General features: G+C 46.5%; 1 protein-coding gene across 4 annotated transcripts in view; it reads right to left on the bottom strand.

The window, feature by feature from the left end:
- The window catches only part of XRCC6 (X-ray repair complementing defective repair in Chinese hamster cells 6), a 37565-nt gene that overhangs the window by 4124 nt on the left and 18146 nt on the right, over nucleotides 1-15295 (bottom strand). For all 4 annotated transcript variants that reach the window (XM_011945089.1, XM_011945091.1, XM_011945092.1 and 1 more), the window contains 4 exons: nucleotides 12753-12921; nucleotides 9943-10104; nucleotides 6369-6498; nucleotides 5077-5177 (listed from right to left, as the gene is read on the bottom strand). In XM_011945089.1, the coding sequence (XP_011800479.1) occupies nucleotides 5077-5177; nucleotides 6369-6498; nucleotides 9943-10104; nucleotides 12753-12921 (562 nt within the window). The remainder of the gene's footprint in view (nucleotides 1-5076; nucleotides 5178-6368; nucleotides 6499-9942; nucleotides 10105-12752; nucleotides 12922-15295) is intronic.

Below are 15295 nucleotides of genomic sequence, written 5' to 3'. Positions count from 1 at the left end.
GCAACATGGCGAAACCCCATCTCTACTGAAAACCCAAAAATTAGCCGGGTTTGGTGGCACGCACCTGTAATCCCAGCTACTCAGGAGGCTGAGGCAGGAGAATCGCTTGAACCCGGGAGGCGGAGTTTGCAGTGAGCTAAGATCGTGCCACTGCACTCCAGCCTGGGCAACAGAGTGAGATTCCATCTCAGAAAACAAACAAACAAACAAAAACTGGGGTATGATATTTACAATACATGTATCTGACAAATGCCTTATATCCTGGTGGGGCACCATGGCTGACACCTGTAATCCCAGCACTTAGGGAGGATTGCTTGAGCCCAGGAATTCAAGGCCAGCCTGGGCAATATAGTGAGACCCCCATCTTGGAAAAAAAAAAAAAAGGAAGTGCTGGGCGTGGTGGCTCCATGTCTTTGGTGGCTGTATCTATGCATTTCTGTTGGGAACAGTAGAGGATTAGCTGGGTAATAGAATGTATGTGTGCTAGCATTGGTGGAAAACTGCCACACAGTTTTCCGACATACTTGTGATGTTTTATACTCATGCCTGGCATGTATACAAGTTGCTCCACATCCCCACAATGCTCAATATTGTCAAACCTTGTAAGTTTAACCTTTTTTTTTTTTTTGAGACGGAGTCTCTCTCTGTCGCCCAGGCTGGAGTGCAGTGGCGCAGTCTTAGCTCACTGTAACCCCTATCTCCTGGGCACAGGCGATCCTTCTGCCTCAGCCTCCCAAGTACTACAGGCACGTGCCTCCCAAAGAAGTGCTGGGATTACAGGCGTGAGCCACTGTGCCTGGTTGTACTTCTCTTCATAACAAAGCAAGAACGGCCTAATACACTTAATTACCAGTAGAATAATATTAAGGAGTGAGGCCTTTTAGGAGGTGATTAAGTCATCAGGGTAAAGACTTCACAGATGGGATTAGAGCCCTTGTAAAATGCGTAAGGGATTGGATTCACTCTCCTCTTCTGCCATAGGAAGACACAGAGTTCACTCCCTTTTGCCCTTCTGCCTCAAGAGCAAATACATTTCTGTTTTTTGTAAATTACCCAGTTTTGGGTAATGGCAGCACAACATGGACTAAGACATGGAGTTAAGGAACTTCTTCCAGGTCATGCAACCTATGAGAAGACTGGAAAATTAATAAATTCTGGTGTATCCATGACATGGATTCCCAATCAACTGTTTTTTTTTTTTATTTTTGAGATGGAGTTTTGCTCTTGTTGTCCAAGTTGGAGTGCAGTGGTGCAATCTCGGCTCACCGCAACCTCTGCCTCCCGAGTTCAAACGATTCTCCTGCCCCAGCCTCCCGAGTAGCTGGGATTACAGGCATGTGCCACCACGCCGGGCTAATTTTGTATCTTAGTAGAGACGGGGTTTCTTCACGTTGGTCAGGCTGGTCTCAAACTCCCAGCTTCAGGTGATCTGCCCGCCTCGGCCTCCCAAAGTGCTGGGATTACAGGCATGATCCACCTCGCCCAGTCCCAGTCAACTCTTTAATAAGAATGTGGTGGCCAGGCATGGTGGCTCATGTGTGTAATCCCAGCACTTTGGGAGGCCAAGGTGTGTCCACCTTGGAGTTCATCTGAGGTCAGGAGTTCAAGACCAGCCTGGCCAACATGGTGAAACCCCTATCTCTATCAAAAATACAAAAATTAGCTGGGCATGGTGGAAGGCACCTGTAATCCCAGCTACTCAGGAGGCTGAGACAGGAGAATCACTTGAACCCAGAAGGTGGAGGTGGCAGTGAGCCATGATTGCAGCACTGCACTCCAACCTGGGCAACAGAGCTAGACTCTGTCTCAAAAATAAATAAATAAATAAAAGTAATGATTACCCGAGTGCAGTGGTGCGAAGCTGTGGTCCCAGCTACTTGGGAGACGAAGGTAGGAGCATCTTTTGGGTCTGGGAGGTCGAGGCTGCAGTGAGCCATGATTGCATCATGGCACTACAGCCTGGGTGGTGGCGTGAGACCCTGTCTTCAAAATAAAAATAATGTTTGGGGGCTGGGCAAAGTGATTCTCACCTGTAATCTTAGCACTATGGGAGATTGGGGAAGGCAGATCGCTTGAGCCCAGATGTTCAAGACCACCCTGCACAACATGCAAAACCTTCTCTACCACAAAAAAAAAAATTAGCCGGGCATGGTTGCATGCACCTGCAGTACTCAGGAGGTTGAGGTGGGAGGATTCCTTGAGCCCAGGAAGTGGAGGTTGCAGTGAGCTATGATTGTACCACTGCATTCCAGCCTGGGTGACAGAGCCAGACTCTGTGTCCAAAAAAAAAAAAAAAGTAGTGGCATGTCTTAGAACCGCCTGGAAGGCTTGTTAAAACACAAGTTTCTGGCCGGGCGCAGTGGCTCACACCTGTTATCCCAGCATTTTGGGAGGCCAAGACGCAAGACGGGCAGATAACAGAGTCAGGAGATTGAGATCCTCCTGGCTAACACGGTGAAACTCCGTCTCTACTAAAAATACAAAAAAATTAGCCGGGCGTGGTGGCAGGTGCCTGTAGTGCCAGCTACTCGGGAGGCTGAGGCAGGAGAATGGAGTGAACCCAGGAGGCGGAGCTTGCAGTGAGCTGATATCGTGCCACGGCACTCCAGCCTGGGCGACAGAGGGAGACTCCGTCTCAAAACAACAACAACAAACAAAACCACAAGTTTCTGGGCACCAACCTGAGCATCAGATTCAATCAGCTTGGGAGAGGGCTCAATAATTTGCATTTCTCACAAATGCCCTGGTGACATTGAGGCTGCCAGTCCAGGGATGACGCTTTGAGAACTGCCAGTGTAACCTGCTGAGGGCAGCAGGGGAGAAGTGGAATGTGAGAGGAAGGTGGGGCTCAGTCCCTCAGAGCAGCCCTGTGGAAGAAGGGAAGCAGGTCCAGGAAAGGAGTCGGAGGGTTTCCACCGGCACAGGATGAAAACCCTAGTGGTACAGTGTCACAAAGCTGAGAAGAGAGTGGGAAAACAACTTCCAGTCTTTAGTAAATATTAAAAAAGAAGCATATATTGGTGTTAGAGGGAAATATACAGGCATTTGATTAGAAAAGACTGAGGGATGTAAAAGAGGAAAGAGTCAAGTTCAGATGTTTGAGCAGAAGGATATCCAGGTCCTACAGTAGACACTGACCAGGTAGGTGGAGGTTCCAGCCAAGAGTTTAGAAGTAAGGACAGGGCTGGAGACGTAGGCCTGGGTGTCACGGCCATGACGTGGCAACTGAGGTTCTGGGAGTGGATAAGAAAACAAGAAGGCAGAGAAGATAGGGCTGAGGATAGAAACCTGGGTCATTTAGGTTATAAGAAATAAAAGGGCAGGCTGGGCACAGTGGCTTATGCTGTAATCCTAGCACTTTGGGAGGCTGAGGCAGGCAGATCAAGAAGTCAAGAGACAGAGACCATCCAGGCTAACACGGTGAAACCCCATCTCTACTAAAAATACGAAAAAATCAGCCGAGCGTGGTGGCAGGCGCCCGTAGTCCCAGCTACTTGGGAGGCTGAGGCAGGAGAATGGTGTGAACCCAGGAAGCGGGGCTTGCAGTGAGCGGAAATCGTGCCACTGTACTCCAGCCTGGGCGACAGAGCGAGACTCCGTCTCAAAAAAAAATTAGCTGGGTGCGGTGGCAAGCACCTGTAATCCCAGCTACTCAGGATGCTGACGCAGGAGAATTGCTTGAACCCAGGAGGCAGAGGTTGCAGTGAGCCGAGATCACACCACCGCCCTGCAGCCTGGAAAACACAGCAAGACTCTGTCTCAAAAAAAAAGAAAAAAAAATTAGGGCAGCCAAGCTAACTGTTTTGAAAATAAAAGTAGGGAGAGAAAACAGGACTTTCCATGAACTGATAGGGCTGGATGCCAGAACGTAAGGAGTTGAGACCCTGGGAATGGAATAGCTGTGGACTAAAGAGAATGGTTGTGTTCTGAGCACTTACTGAGTGTCAGGGCCTACATTTTGTTAACACCTTGTAAGAACAATATCATTATCCACATTTTACCAAAAATGAAACCAAGTCTCAGAGGAATTAAGTAATATCCCTAAAGCTACTCAATTTAGTAAGCAGCAGAGCTGAGATTAAAATAGACATCAGTCACCTCCAAAGCCTGTGCCCTAAACTACCTTGCTAGGCACTAGGCCACCACTTCTGAATTTGCCTAAGGCCTGAAAGGAGGAAATGGGCCGTTTCGCTCAAAACATTTCTCTTCCACCAGATACAGCTAAGCAGGCACCACAGTAACAATGGTCCAATAACTCTTCCGCTTTTAACACTGGGGCTATTTTGTCTAATGTAAAAGAGATCATTCTGAGACCAGTCCGGCCATCATGGCGAAATCCTATCTCTACTAAAAATACAAAAATCAGCTGGGCGGGGGCCAACTACTCGGGAGACTGAGGCACGAGAAGAGCTTGAACCCAGGAGGCAGAGGTAGGCCGGGAGTGACTGGATTCTAAACCCAAATCCACCACTCATTTCCTCTTGTATTATTTTTGCTCGTTTGTTTTGTTTTTTGAGACGGCGTCTCGCTCTGTCACCAGGCTGGAGTGCAGTGGTGCGATCTCGGCTCACTGCAACCTCTACCTCCTGGGTTCAACCGATCCCCCTGTCTCAGCCTCCCAAGTAGCTGGGACTACAGGCCCACGCCACCACAACCAGCTAATTTTTTTCATTTTTAGTAGAGCTAGAGTTTCACCATGTTGGCCAGGATGGTCTCAATCTCTTGACCTCGTGATCCACCTGCCTCAGCCTCCCAAAGTGCTGGGATTACAGGTTTGAGCCCCACCATGCTGGGCCTCTTACATTATTTTTTAACTTTCACTAGTAGGTAGTCACAGAGTGGCTTAGTTCAGAGGCAGTCTCAGGAGCCTGGCACTCTCCTCCTCTCACTACAGAACCAGTCAAATCTGTTCCCTGGCTGTTTAAGCTGGTCTAGAAAAGCTCCCAAAAACAGGGGGTCTGGGCAATGAGGTTAAGTGTTTAAAGAGTACTGGGAAATGCACCTAAATTACTGGTTCAGAGTGGAACCAGTAAGAAAGCCTCCCATGAAAAGAACTACTCGATTCAAACTCCTTACATGTCAGGTCCACTGCTTGTTCCGGCTCCATCAAATCCAAAGCCAAGGCCTCCAGGTTCCTGAAGTGCTGCTGCAGCACGGGGTTCTCAAAGCTGTCACTTCTGTTAAAACAATAATATAACTCAATTGAAACATGACAATTTAAACACTGAAAAAATAAGAATAAATAAAACCACCTGAGATACTACAGGTCCGGGGTTAGCTGAGAAAAACACCCCAAGTAAAACAGTTGAGGTCAGGTGCAGTAGGTCATGCCTGTAATCCCAGCACTTTGGTAGGCCAAGGTAGGCGGAATGTTTAAGTCCAGCAGTTCAAGACCAGCTTGGGCAACATGGTGAGACCCTGTCTCTACAAAAAATTAAAAAAAAAATCAGCCAGGCATGCTGGTGTACGCCTGTGGTCCCAGCTACTCAGAAGGCTTAGGTAGGAAGACTGCTTGAGTCCAGGAGATCGAGGCTGCAGTGAGCCATGACCATGCCACTGTACCCCAGCCCAGATGGCAGAGCCAGACTTCGTCTCAAGTCAATTTAAAAAGCAAACCTGACTGGGCACCGTGGCTCACGCCTGTAATCCAGCACTTTGAGAAGCTGAGGCGGGCGGATGGTTTGAGCACAGGAGTTTGAGACCAGCTGGGCAACATGGTGAAACCCCATCTCTACAAAAAATACAAAAATTAGCCAGGCGTGGTGGTGCAAGGCTATGGTCCCAGCTACTCTGGAGTCTGAGATGTGAGAATCACCTGAGCCCAGGGAGGTCAAGGCTGCAGTGAGCTATGATAACACCACTGCACTCAAACCTGGGTGACAGAGACCCTGTCTCAAAATAATAATAATTAAAATTTTTTAAAAATGTTATGTGAAAAAAATTATGTTTAGTGTGCCATTATGCAGGCTTTGAGAGGTGGTCTATTATATATGTGAGAGAGAATGACTTGAATTAATCATTTTTTTTAGCCTGTAACAATTTAAACCAGATTTACTTATTTTTGCTCATTGTGGAATAACACACACAAGCAAGGAGAAGGGCGACTAAGAATCCCGCTATTTTTTTGAATTTGTTCAACCAACTAATCTGGCTAAGTATAGCACAACACAGCAACCACAAAATCCCAGAGTCTCCAATATAATAAAAGCTTCCATTATCTATATGGCTTTCAAAAAACTATTAATAACAAGTAGTAATCTGTCAGTTTGCTGAAGAGTAGTGCCATTCTCTTGGCCTATGCCCAAGCTAAATTTCTAGTAAGACTTTCAACTCCCGAGGCAGTTCCAGAAGGCCTGAGATTGACTCACCTGTATGTGAAGCGAAGCTTCTCAACGATAGCCTTCATCTTGTCCACCTGCTCTGGAGTTGCCATGATTTTTTCAGTAAAGGGCATCTTCCTTTTATCATCAGCAAAGGGTAAAAAGACCAGCTGGAAGCCTGAAGAAGGGAGATAAATTTTCTTTGATTTGACTTCAAGTGTTGCAGTCACTTGTTTCTCAGCTCCAAACTCCTCCTTCTATGTCCTGCGGTGCTGGGGCCGGGGCCCTGTAGGCCCTATTTCTCGAACTTCACCAGCTGGTTTTTGTTATTATCTGCCTAACAGACTCCCTCTGCATTTTCCAGAGGACTGCAAGGGAGGAGGGGTGCCCCTTCCTGTATACAGTAGATCCCTTATCCCTGGGGAATATGTTTGAAGAACCCCGGAGGATACCTGAAACCTCCGACAGTACCAAACCTGACTGCCATCAATTGAAACATGTTTCTGTCCAAGTTGTACATTCATACATCTAATATTTAATGTTTTCTTTTTCTTTTCCTTTTTTTGAGATGGAGTTTCACTCTTGTCGCCCAGACTGGAGTGCAGTGGCACAATCTCGGCTCGCTGCAACCTCCACCTCCCAGGTTCAAGCGGTTCTCCTGCCTCAGCCTCCTGAATAGCTGGGATTACAGGTATGCGCCACCACACCCGGCTAATTTTTGTACTTTTAGTAGAGACGGGGTTTCGCCATGTTGGTCAGGATGGTCTCAAACTCCTGATCTCAGGGGATCTGCCCACCTCGGCCTCCCAAAGGACTGCGATTACAGGCGTGAGCCACAGCGCCCAGCCTTCATTTTTTTTTTTTTTTTTTTGAGACAGGGTCTTGCTATTACCCAGGCTGGAATGTAGTGGTGTGATCACAGCTTACCGTAGCCTCTACCTCTCAGACTCAAGTAGCCTATTAAGTATCCAAACTACAGGTGAACACCACCACACCTGGCTAATTTTTTGTATTTTTTGCAGAGAAGGAGTTTCACCATATTTCTCAGGCTGGTCTCAAACTCCTGGGCTCAAGTGATCCATCTGCCTCAGCCTCCCAAAGTGCTAGGATTATAGGCATTAGCCACGGTGCCTGGCCTCCTTTTCTATTTTAACTAAGCACTTCTCATGTACTGTGGCAGTAACTTTTACAGTTTGAGGTGCAAGAGCAAAACCAGCTTGGGCCAGGCATGGTGGCTCATGTCGGCAAGCACAGCACTTGGGAGGCTGAAGCAGGACGATCACTTCAGCTCAGGAGTTCGAGACCAGCCTGGGCAACACAGTGAAACCTTGTCTCAATTTATGTAAAAAAAGGAAGGAAAAAAACTAAGATGAATTTCTTTTTTTTTTTTTTTTTTTGAGACAGTCTTGCTCTGTCACCCAGGTTAGAGTGCAGTGGCGTGATCTAGGCTCACTGCAAGTTCCACCTCCCGGGTTCACGCCATTCTCCTGCCTCTGCCTCCAGAGTAGCTGGGACTACAGGCGACCGCCACCACACCCGGCTAATTTTTTGTACTTTTAGTAGAGACGGGGTTTCACCATGTTAGCCAGGATGGTCTCAATCTCCTGACCTCGTGATCCACTTGGCTAGGCCTCCCAAAGTGCTGGGATTATAGGCGTGAGCCACCATGCCTGGCCACTAAGATGAAATTTCTTTTTCCTTCCTAACAATTTTGTGGATAGAAGACTCCTTCTTACCGTATATCTTAGCAACCTCAGTATATGATCTTTTTTTCTTCATTCAAGTCAACATCTCTCATCTTTTCATTTAAAAGAAGCACTTTATGACTTTCTCTTTAGTATATCCAAATTGCTAGCACCACACTTGTGCTTTGGGGCCATTATTAAATAAGGTGACCTGAACACAAGCACTGTAATACGTATTACACCTTGACAGTCAATCTGATAACCAAGACAGCTACTAAGTGACTAACCTGTGGGTAGCATTTACAGTGGGAAGATGCTTAACAAATGGATGATTCCTGCCCCAGGTGGGACTGTGCTTTTAAAGTTTTTCTGGAATTTTCCATTTAAAATTTTTGGACCATGGTTGACTATGGGTAACTGAAATTGCAGAAAGCAAAACTGTGGTTGTGGCCCTCCTGTATTTACTGTTCCTGTCGGTACTGCCCCAGCAGAGACCCTTTACCTGGCAGCAGTTGGTTCCAGTCTCTAGCTTTTTTGATACATCCAGAGCTAGCTGGACAGTGCCTCCTCCCTGGAGGGCTAAATCCTAGCTCCATGGGGGCCTCCACTGAGCTTCACCCTCGCCCCTTTCTTCCTTACCCTCTACCACATGATAAATGAAACAGGTAAGGGTTAACAGGCTGATTTTAGTTCAATTACTGGCTGGTTCTGGAAGGACTAAAAAATCTAGGCCCTGTAACTAACTGCTGCTACCAGGTGAAAGCCTTTAACAATGCTGACCACACTGAGCAAACAGGAAGAAGCAAGTCCCTCACCTCTCCTCTGCCCTTTGGTCTCCCTCTAGCACCCACTATAGACACAGCCTGAGAGCCAGCTGTGAAAGATGAAATTAGGTCTGGATCATCTCAGCCTCAGCAGTGCAGAGCATAAAAGGGTGAATTTGGAGCCGAGAGATAATAGCTTAGTAACTGAGCACTCCTGAACATGCTGAGGATCAAAGTTAAAACTACAGTAACTCATCTTAAATGTAAAACCACCCCAAGGGAAAGGTGCTCCAGAACGCCCATCTTTGTAGTTAAGAAATATTAAGGCCGGGCGCGGTGGCTCAAGCCTGTAATCCCAGCACTTTGGGAGGCCGAGACGGGCGGATCACGAGGTCAGGAGATCGAGACCATCCTGGCTAACACCGTGAAACCCCGTCTCTACTAAAAAATACAAAAAACTAGCCGGACGAGGTGGCGGGCGCCTGTAGTCCCAGCTACTCGGGAGGCTGAGGCAGGAGAATGGCGTGAACCCGGGAGGCGGAGCTTGCAGTGAGCTGAGATCTGGCCACTGCACTCCAGCCTGGGCGACAGAGCGAGACTCCGTCTCAAAAAAAAAAAAAAAAAAAAAGAAATATTAAATAGAAAGGTTAAATTACTTGCCCACGTTGACCAGCTAACAAGCAGCAGAGATGGGACCAAAACAAAAGCAAGCAGGCTTCCAGACACATAAGCACAAGATAAAGTCAAATCTGACTTTAAAATCCATGGTCTTTCCGCTATACCTATCTTGGCAAACCCCATGGTTGGTTTGTACAGGAACTAAACCAAACATTAGACATTACAAGGGTGCCAAACAATGGCTTTGGAGAGAAAGGCGTCGGCAGTGAGGTCCCAAGAACTTCTGTCAGTAACCTGCAAACAGTCCCCTAAGCAGACAGTTTTCTATCCCAGCTGCAGATCAGCCTTGTATGACTGCGCATGCTGTGCACCCCATAACCATATTTAGTGGCCTCACCTGTCTGTGCATTAAATTCACCCAAGAAAGCTTAAAAATAAACATTTTTAAGCCCCATTCCCAGAGACTATGGTTCAGTAGGTCTGCATTAGGAGCCCATGGATGATTCCAAAGTATGGGCAAGGTTCAGAAACCCTGGAAATATGTCTGCCACATACCTGGAGGAGTCACCTGAATTTTCTGGTCATCCAACTCTTCGTCCTGTGGCACCAAAGCCACAAAATAAGGAGGGATGTTCCTGCGGGGTGTGTATCTGCACAATGCTGCAACCTCCTTCTCCAGACACTTGATGAGCAGAGCACTGAACAGGGTTGAGCTCCCTAGAAAACAAAAAGCCCAGTGACCGGCCTCCTAAAAAGGTTTCCTCCTTTCTTCTCTTTTAGCCCTACAGTTTCTCTTCCATTTTCTTTAAAGGGCTTATTTTATTATTTATTTATTCGAGACAGGGTCTCGCTCTGTCACCCAGGATAGAATGCAGTGCTGCAATCACAACTCACTGCAGCCTTGACCTCCCTAGTTCAAGCAAGCTTCCCACCTCTGCTTCCTGAATAACTGGGCCTACAGTCATGCACCACCACACCCAGCTAGTTTTGAAAGTTTTTGTAGAGACAAGGTCTCTCTAAGTAACCCTCGCTGGTCTCCAACTCCTGGGCTCAACTGATCCTCCAGCCTCAGCCTCCCAAAGTGTTGGGATTACAGGCATGAGCCACCACACCAAGCCTTTAAAGGGCTTATAATATCTCAACAGGTAAGGGTTGGAGGACCCCCAGCTGAGGGGAAAACGGGGGCAGCAGAGACATAGAAAGGAAAATTTTTAAAAGGAGTAAGAGGTTTAGAAGCCCCAAACATTCCACTTAAGAAAGGGAATGATGGCCGGGCATGGTGGCTCATGCCTGTAATCCCAACACTTTGGGAGGTACAGGCGGGCGGATCACGAGGTCAGGAGTTTGAGACCAACCTGGCCAATATGGCGAAACCCCGTCTCTACTAAAAATACAAAAATTAGCTGGGCATGGTGGTGCGTGCCTGTAGTCCTAGCTACTTGGGAGGCTGAGGCAGAAGAATCGCTTGAACCCAGGAGGTGGAGCTTGCGCCAAGACCTCACCACTGCACTCCAGCCTGGACAACAGAGCAAGACTGTTTCAAAACAAACAAACAAACAAACAGAAAGTGAATTATTGGCCAGGTGAGGTGGCTCACGCTTACAGTCCCAGCACTCTGGGAGGCCAAGACAGGTGGATTGCTTGAGCCCAGGAGTTCGAGACCAGCCTGCCCAACACAACAAAACCCTGTCTCTACTAAAAATACAAAAGATTAGCTGGACGTGGTGGTGTGGGCCTGTAGTCTCAGTTGCTCGAGAGGCTGAGGTGGGAGAATCACCCGAGCCTGGGAGCTTGAGGCTACAGTGAGCCAAGATGGTGCCACTGGACTCCAGCCTGGGTGACACAGTGAGATTGTCTCCAAAAAAAAAAGTAAATTATTAATGTCAATTCACTTTTACTGACACTAGGTTAATGACATGACCACAGTTACTAATGAAAACCAATTAAGTCAAATTTGGGGTGTTCATGAGCTGTAGCTCAGAGGAAGAAAGGGTCTAGACTGCACAAATAAACACAACAGCAATGTTCACATCCTCTTTAATTTCCAACACTAGAGAAAAAGTTGTGGGCTTATTTTGGTTTTGTTTGCTTTTTGCTCTCTTATCTGATGCTTCAAAGAATTACATGGGAAACTGTTTTTAAAAAGCTAAATTCCAGGCTGGACGTGGTGGCTCATGCCTGTAATCCCAGCACTGAGAGAGGCCAAGGCGGGTGGATCACCTAAGGTCAGGAGTTCGAGACAAGCCTGGCCAACATGGTGAAACCCCACCTCTACTAAAAATACAGAATTTAGCCGGGCATGGTGGCGTGCACCTGTAATCCCAGCTACTTGGGAGGCTCAGGCAGGAGAGTCGCTTGAACCCATGGGACGGAGGTTGCAGTGAGCCGAGACTGTACCACTTCACTCCAGCCTGGGCCAGCCTGGGCAACAACAACAAAAAAAATAAAAATATAAATAAGGCCGGGCACAGTGGCTCACACCTATAATCTCAGCACTTTGGGAGGCCGAGATGGGTGAATCACGAGGTCGAGTTCGAGACCAGACTGGTCAAAAAGGTGAAACCCCATCTATACTAAAAATACAAAAATTAGCTACACATGGTAGAGGGTTCCTGTAATCCCAGCTACTCGAGAGGCTGAGGAAGAAGAATCGTTTGAACCAGGGGGGCGGAGGTTGCAGTGAGCCGAGATCGCGCCATTGTACTCCAGCCTGGGTGACAGGGCGAGACTCTGTCTCAAAAATAAATAAATAAATAAAAAGTAAATTAAAAAAAAAATTTATAAAGCTAAATTCGACAGTCCTCATCCGTGAGGCGGATGTTGCAGTGAGCCGAAATTGCACAATTGCACTCCACTCTGGGTGACAAGAGTAAAACTCCATCTCCAAAAAAAAAAAAAGAAATCTGTTTAACTTTCTTTATTCCCACATTTCCAAAATTTGAGCTTTAAACACTTTTTTTTTTGAGACAGTCTCACTCTATCGCCCAGGCTGGAATGCAGTGGTGTGATCTCAGCTCACTACAACCTGTCTCTCAGGTTCAAGTGATTTTCGTGCCTCAGCCTCCCAGGTAGCTGGGATCACAGGCACAAGCCACCAGGTCTGGCTAAATTTTGTATTTTTAGTAGAGACGAGGTTTCACCATGTTGGCCAGGCTCGTCTTGACCTCAGGTGATCCATCTGCCTTGGCCTTCCAAAGTGCTAGGATTACAGGCATGAGCCACTGCACCAGGCAGAGATTGAAACACTTTCAACATACTCTATTAACATCTCCTATACGGTGTCCAAGCAGTGCCCATTTACAAAGCGCTGCTCCATAAACTGCACTGTGTGTTAGAGTCACTCATCCGTGGTCCACGCTACTTACCAATCACCAACGACTCCTCTGGGTACACGAACAGGGAGGGCCTCAGGTAATGGTGTTTCTTCAGCAGTACCAACGGCTTGAAACCCATGAGCATCAAACCTGGATCATCAAATCGTTTTAGCTCTTCTGTTTCCTCTTTCTCCAGTATAATCTGACGACTCCCATATATCTGAAGGAGAAGAACAAGGATCACATGGGAAGGCTACATGGAGATGCAAAATAACTGTAAGACGATGACACTAGCAAAGTTAAAATCAGCTCTCTTCCAAGGAGCAGGAAGATGGCTCACCTGGCATATCCTCCTTCTCCAACAGGGAATTTACATTTATTGAGTGACTGTAGGTACTTTACATGTCAACTACTTTATCTTCTGTAACAATCCTAAGAGGTAGATGTTTAAACTGTTTTAGAGTGGGATTGTGTTTATGAATAGCCACTGCACTCCAACCTGGGCAACAGAGTGAGCTCCTCTTTGCAAAAACAATAAAATAGGCTGGGTGCAGTGCCTCATGCCTGTAATCCCAGCACTTTGAAAGGCTGAGGCAAGACTGTTTGAGCCCAGGAGTTCAAGACCAGCCTGGACAACATGGCAAGACCCTATCTGTATAAAAAAATTAAAAGCTGGGCACAGCGGTACACACCTGTGGTCCCAGATACTTGGGAGGCCAAGGCTGGAGGATCGCTTGAGCCCAAGAGTTCGAGGATGCAGTATGCCAAGATGGTGCCACTGTACTGCAGCCTGGGTACCAGAGCAACTCTATTCCCCCAACCCAAAAAAAAGAAAAAAAAAAAAATGAACTGACCTCCCAGCACCATCCCTGACACACAAAGCATACTTAAACCTATTTATTTATTATTATTATTATTATTTGAGATGCAGTCTCTGTCACAATGTCACTGGCATGCAGTGGCATGATCTCGGCTCACTGCAACCTCTGCCTCCCAGGTTCAAGTGATTCTCCTGCCTCAGCCTCCTGAATAGCTGGGATTACAGGCGTAAGCCACTATGCCCAGCCCAAACCACATCTACTTATTAAATGAGAGGACCTATGTCAGGTACTGTGCTAGGTCTCAATGTGATAGGCAGAGACACACACATGTAAGTTCTACTTCCAAGGCAGGGCGCAGTGGCTCATGCCTGTAATCCGAATACTTTGCAAAGCCAAGGAGGCTGGATCATTTGAGCCCAGGAATTCAAGACCAGCGTGGGTAACATGGTGAGATCCTATCTCTACCAAAAAAAAAAAATTAGCCAGGTGTGGTGGCATGAGCCTGCAGTCCCAGCCACCCAGGTGGCTAAGGTGGGAGGATCAACTGAATCCAAGAGGTTGAGGCTACAGTGAACCATGATGGCGCTACTGCAAAGATTATTATTTGTATTGTTTGGAGAGAGAGAGAGAGAGAGAGATACACACACACACACATACATACATATATAACTTTTTTTTTTTTGTACTCTTCCCCAGGCTGTGCACCACCACGCCTGGCTAATTTTTAGTTTTTTTTTAGAGACAGGGTCTCGCTATGATGCCCAGGGTGATCTCAAACTCCTGGGTTCAAGTGATCCTCCTGTTTCAGCCTCCCAAAGTGCATGAGCCACCGTATCCAATGATGTCTGTATTTGATCCTGGATATGTGATTAATAACAGCTTAGTACCAGATTCAAATTTGGGTTTTATGAACAAAAGAAGAACTCAAGGTTTTTTCAAACATACCGGATCAAGAAAGAAACTCAGTGACCAGAGATCTACTGCCTATGAATAAATCAATATAAAAAATTAGTTACTTCCAAAACGGAAGAGAAAATTTCTTGTCTCTTTCTCCTTCAAAGAGTAGGGCAAAACTCTCTGGCTTGAAATTTGTGCTCATGGGTTGAATCAAAACTAGTATTTTAGTCATCTTATAGGCCCTAAACTTATGTAAAATCTCAGATTCTTCCACATTTTGCATAAAGGAAGGATGACTCATTCAATTTTAACTTTCAATGTTAAATCTCTCTATACACTGAGCAAAGGTAAGAGGATGAGGAAAGACAATGTTCTGTGTCCTGCGTCTTTCAGATGCAGAAAGGGAAATGTATGCCATCCCAAGGCACAGGAAAAATATCACTAGCAAAAATAAATTATCTCCCTAAAAAAACGAGTTCATGTCACACTTCATACTTTCCCTAACTCCTCATCTCCCTAATTAACTGTAGAGTATTTTATGCTATTGTACCTGAGGCAAGACTGTTAGACTGACAGCATCAGTCTGAGTGATGAAGGAGTGAGGTTTTCACTGATATCTCTTTCAGACACTGGCCCAGTTTAACTTTCTAGCTATCAAAATATCACTGATCCAGACGCCACAGTCCCAAAGAGCTAAGTCTTTGTGTTTTAACAGGTTAGCAAGAAGATGCACATGGTTCATTCAAGTGTGGTGGTGTTTACAACTAATTGATCACAACCAGTTACAGATTTCTTTGTTCCTTTTCCACTCCCATTGCTTCACTTGAGAAACAAAAAAGGGGAGGGAGGGGAGTGGAGCGGATGGGAGGGGAGGGG

Source organism: Colobus angolensis, unplaced genomic scaffold (assembly GCF_000951035.1).
Source record: "Colobus angolensis palliatus isolate OR3802 unplaced genomic scaffold, Cang.pa_1.0 Scaffold239, whole genome shotgun sequence".
Lineage (NCBI taxonomy): Eukaryota > Metazoa > Chordata > Mammalia > Primates > Cercopithecidae > Colobus > Colobus angolensis.
Note: the sequence above shows the minus strand (reverse complement) of the source record. Positions and strands in the feature narration are given on the sequence as shown.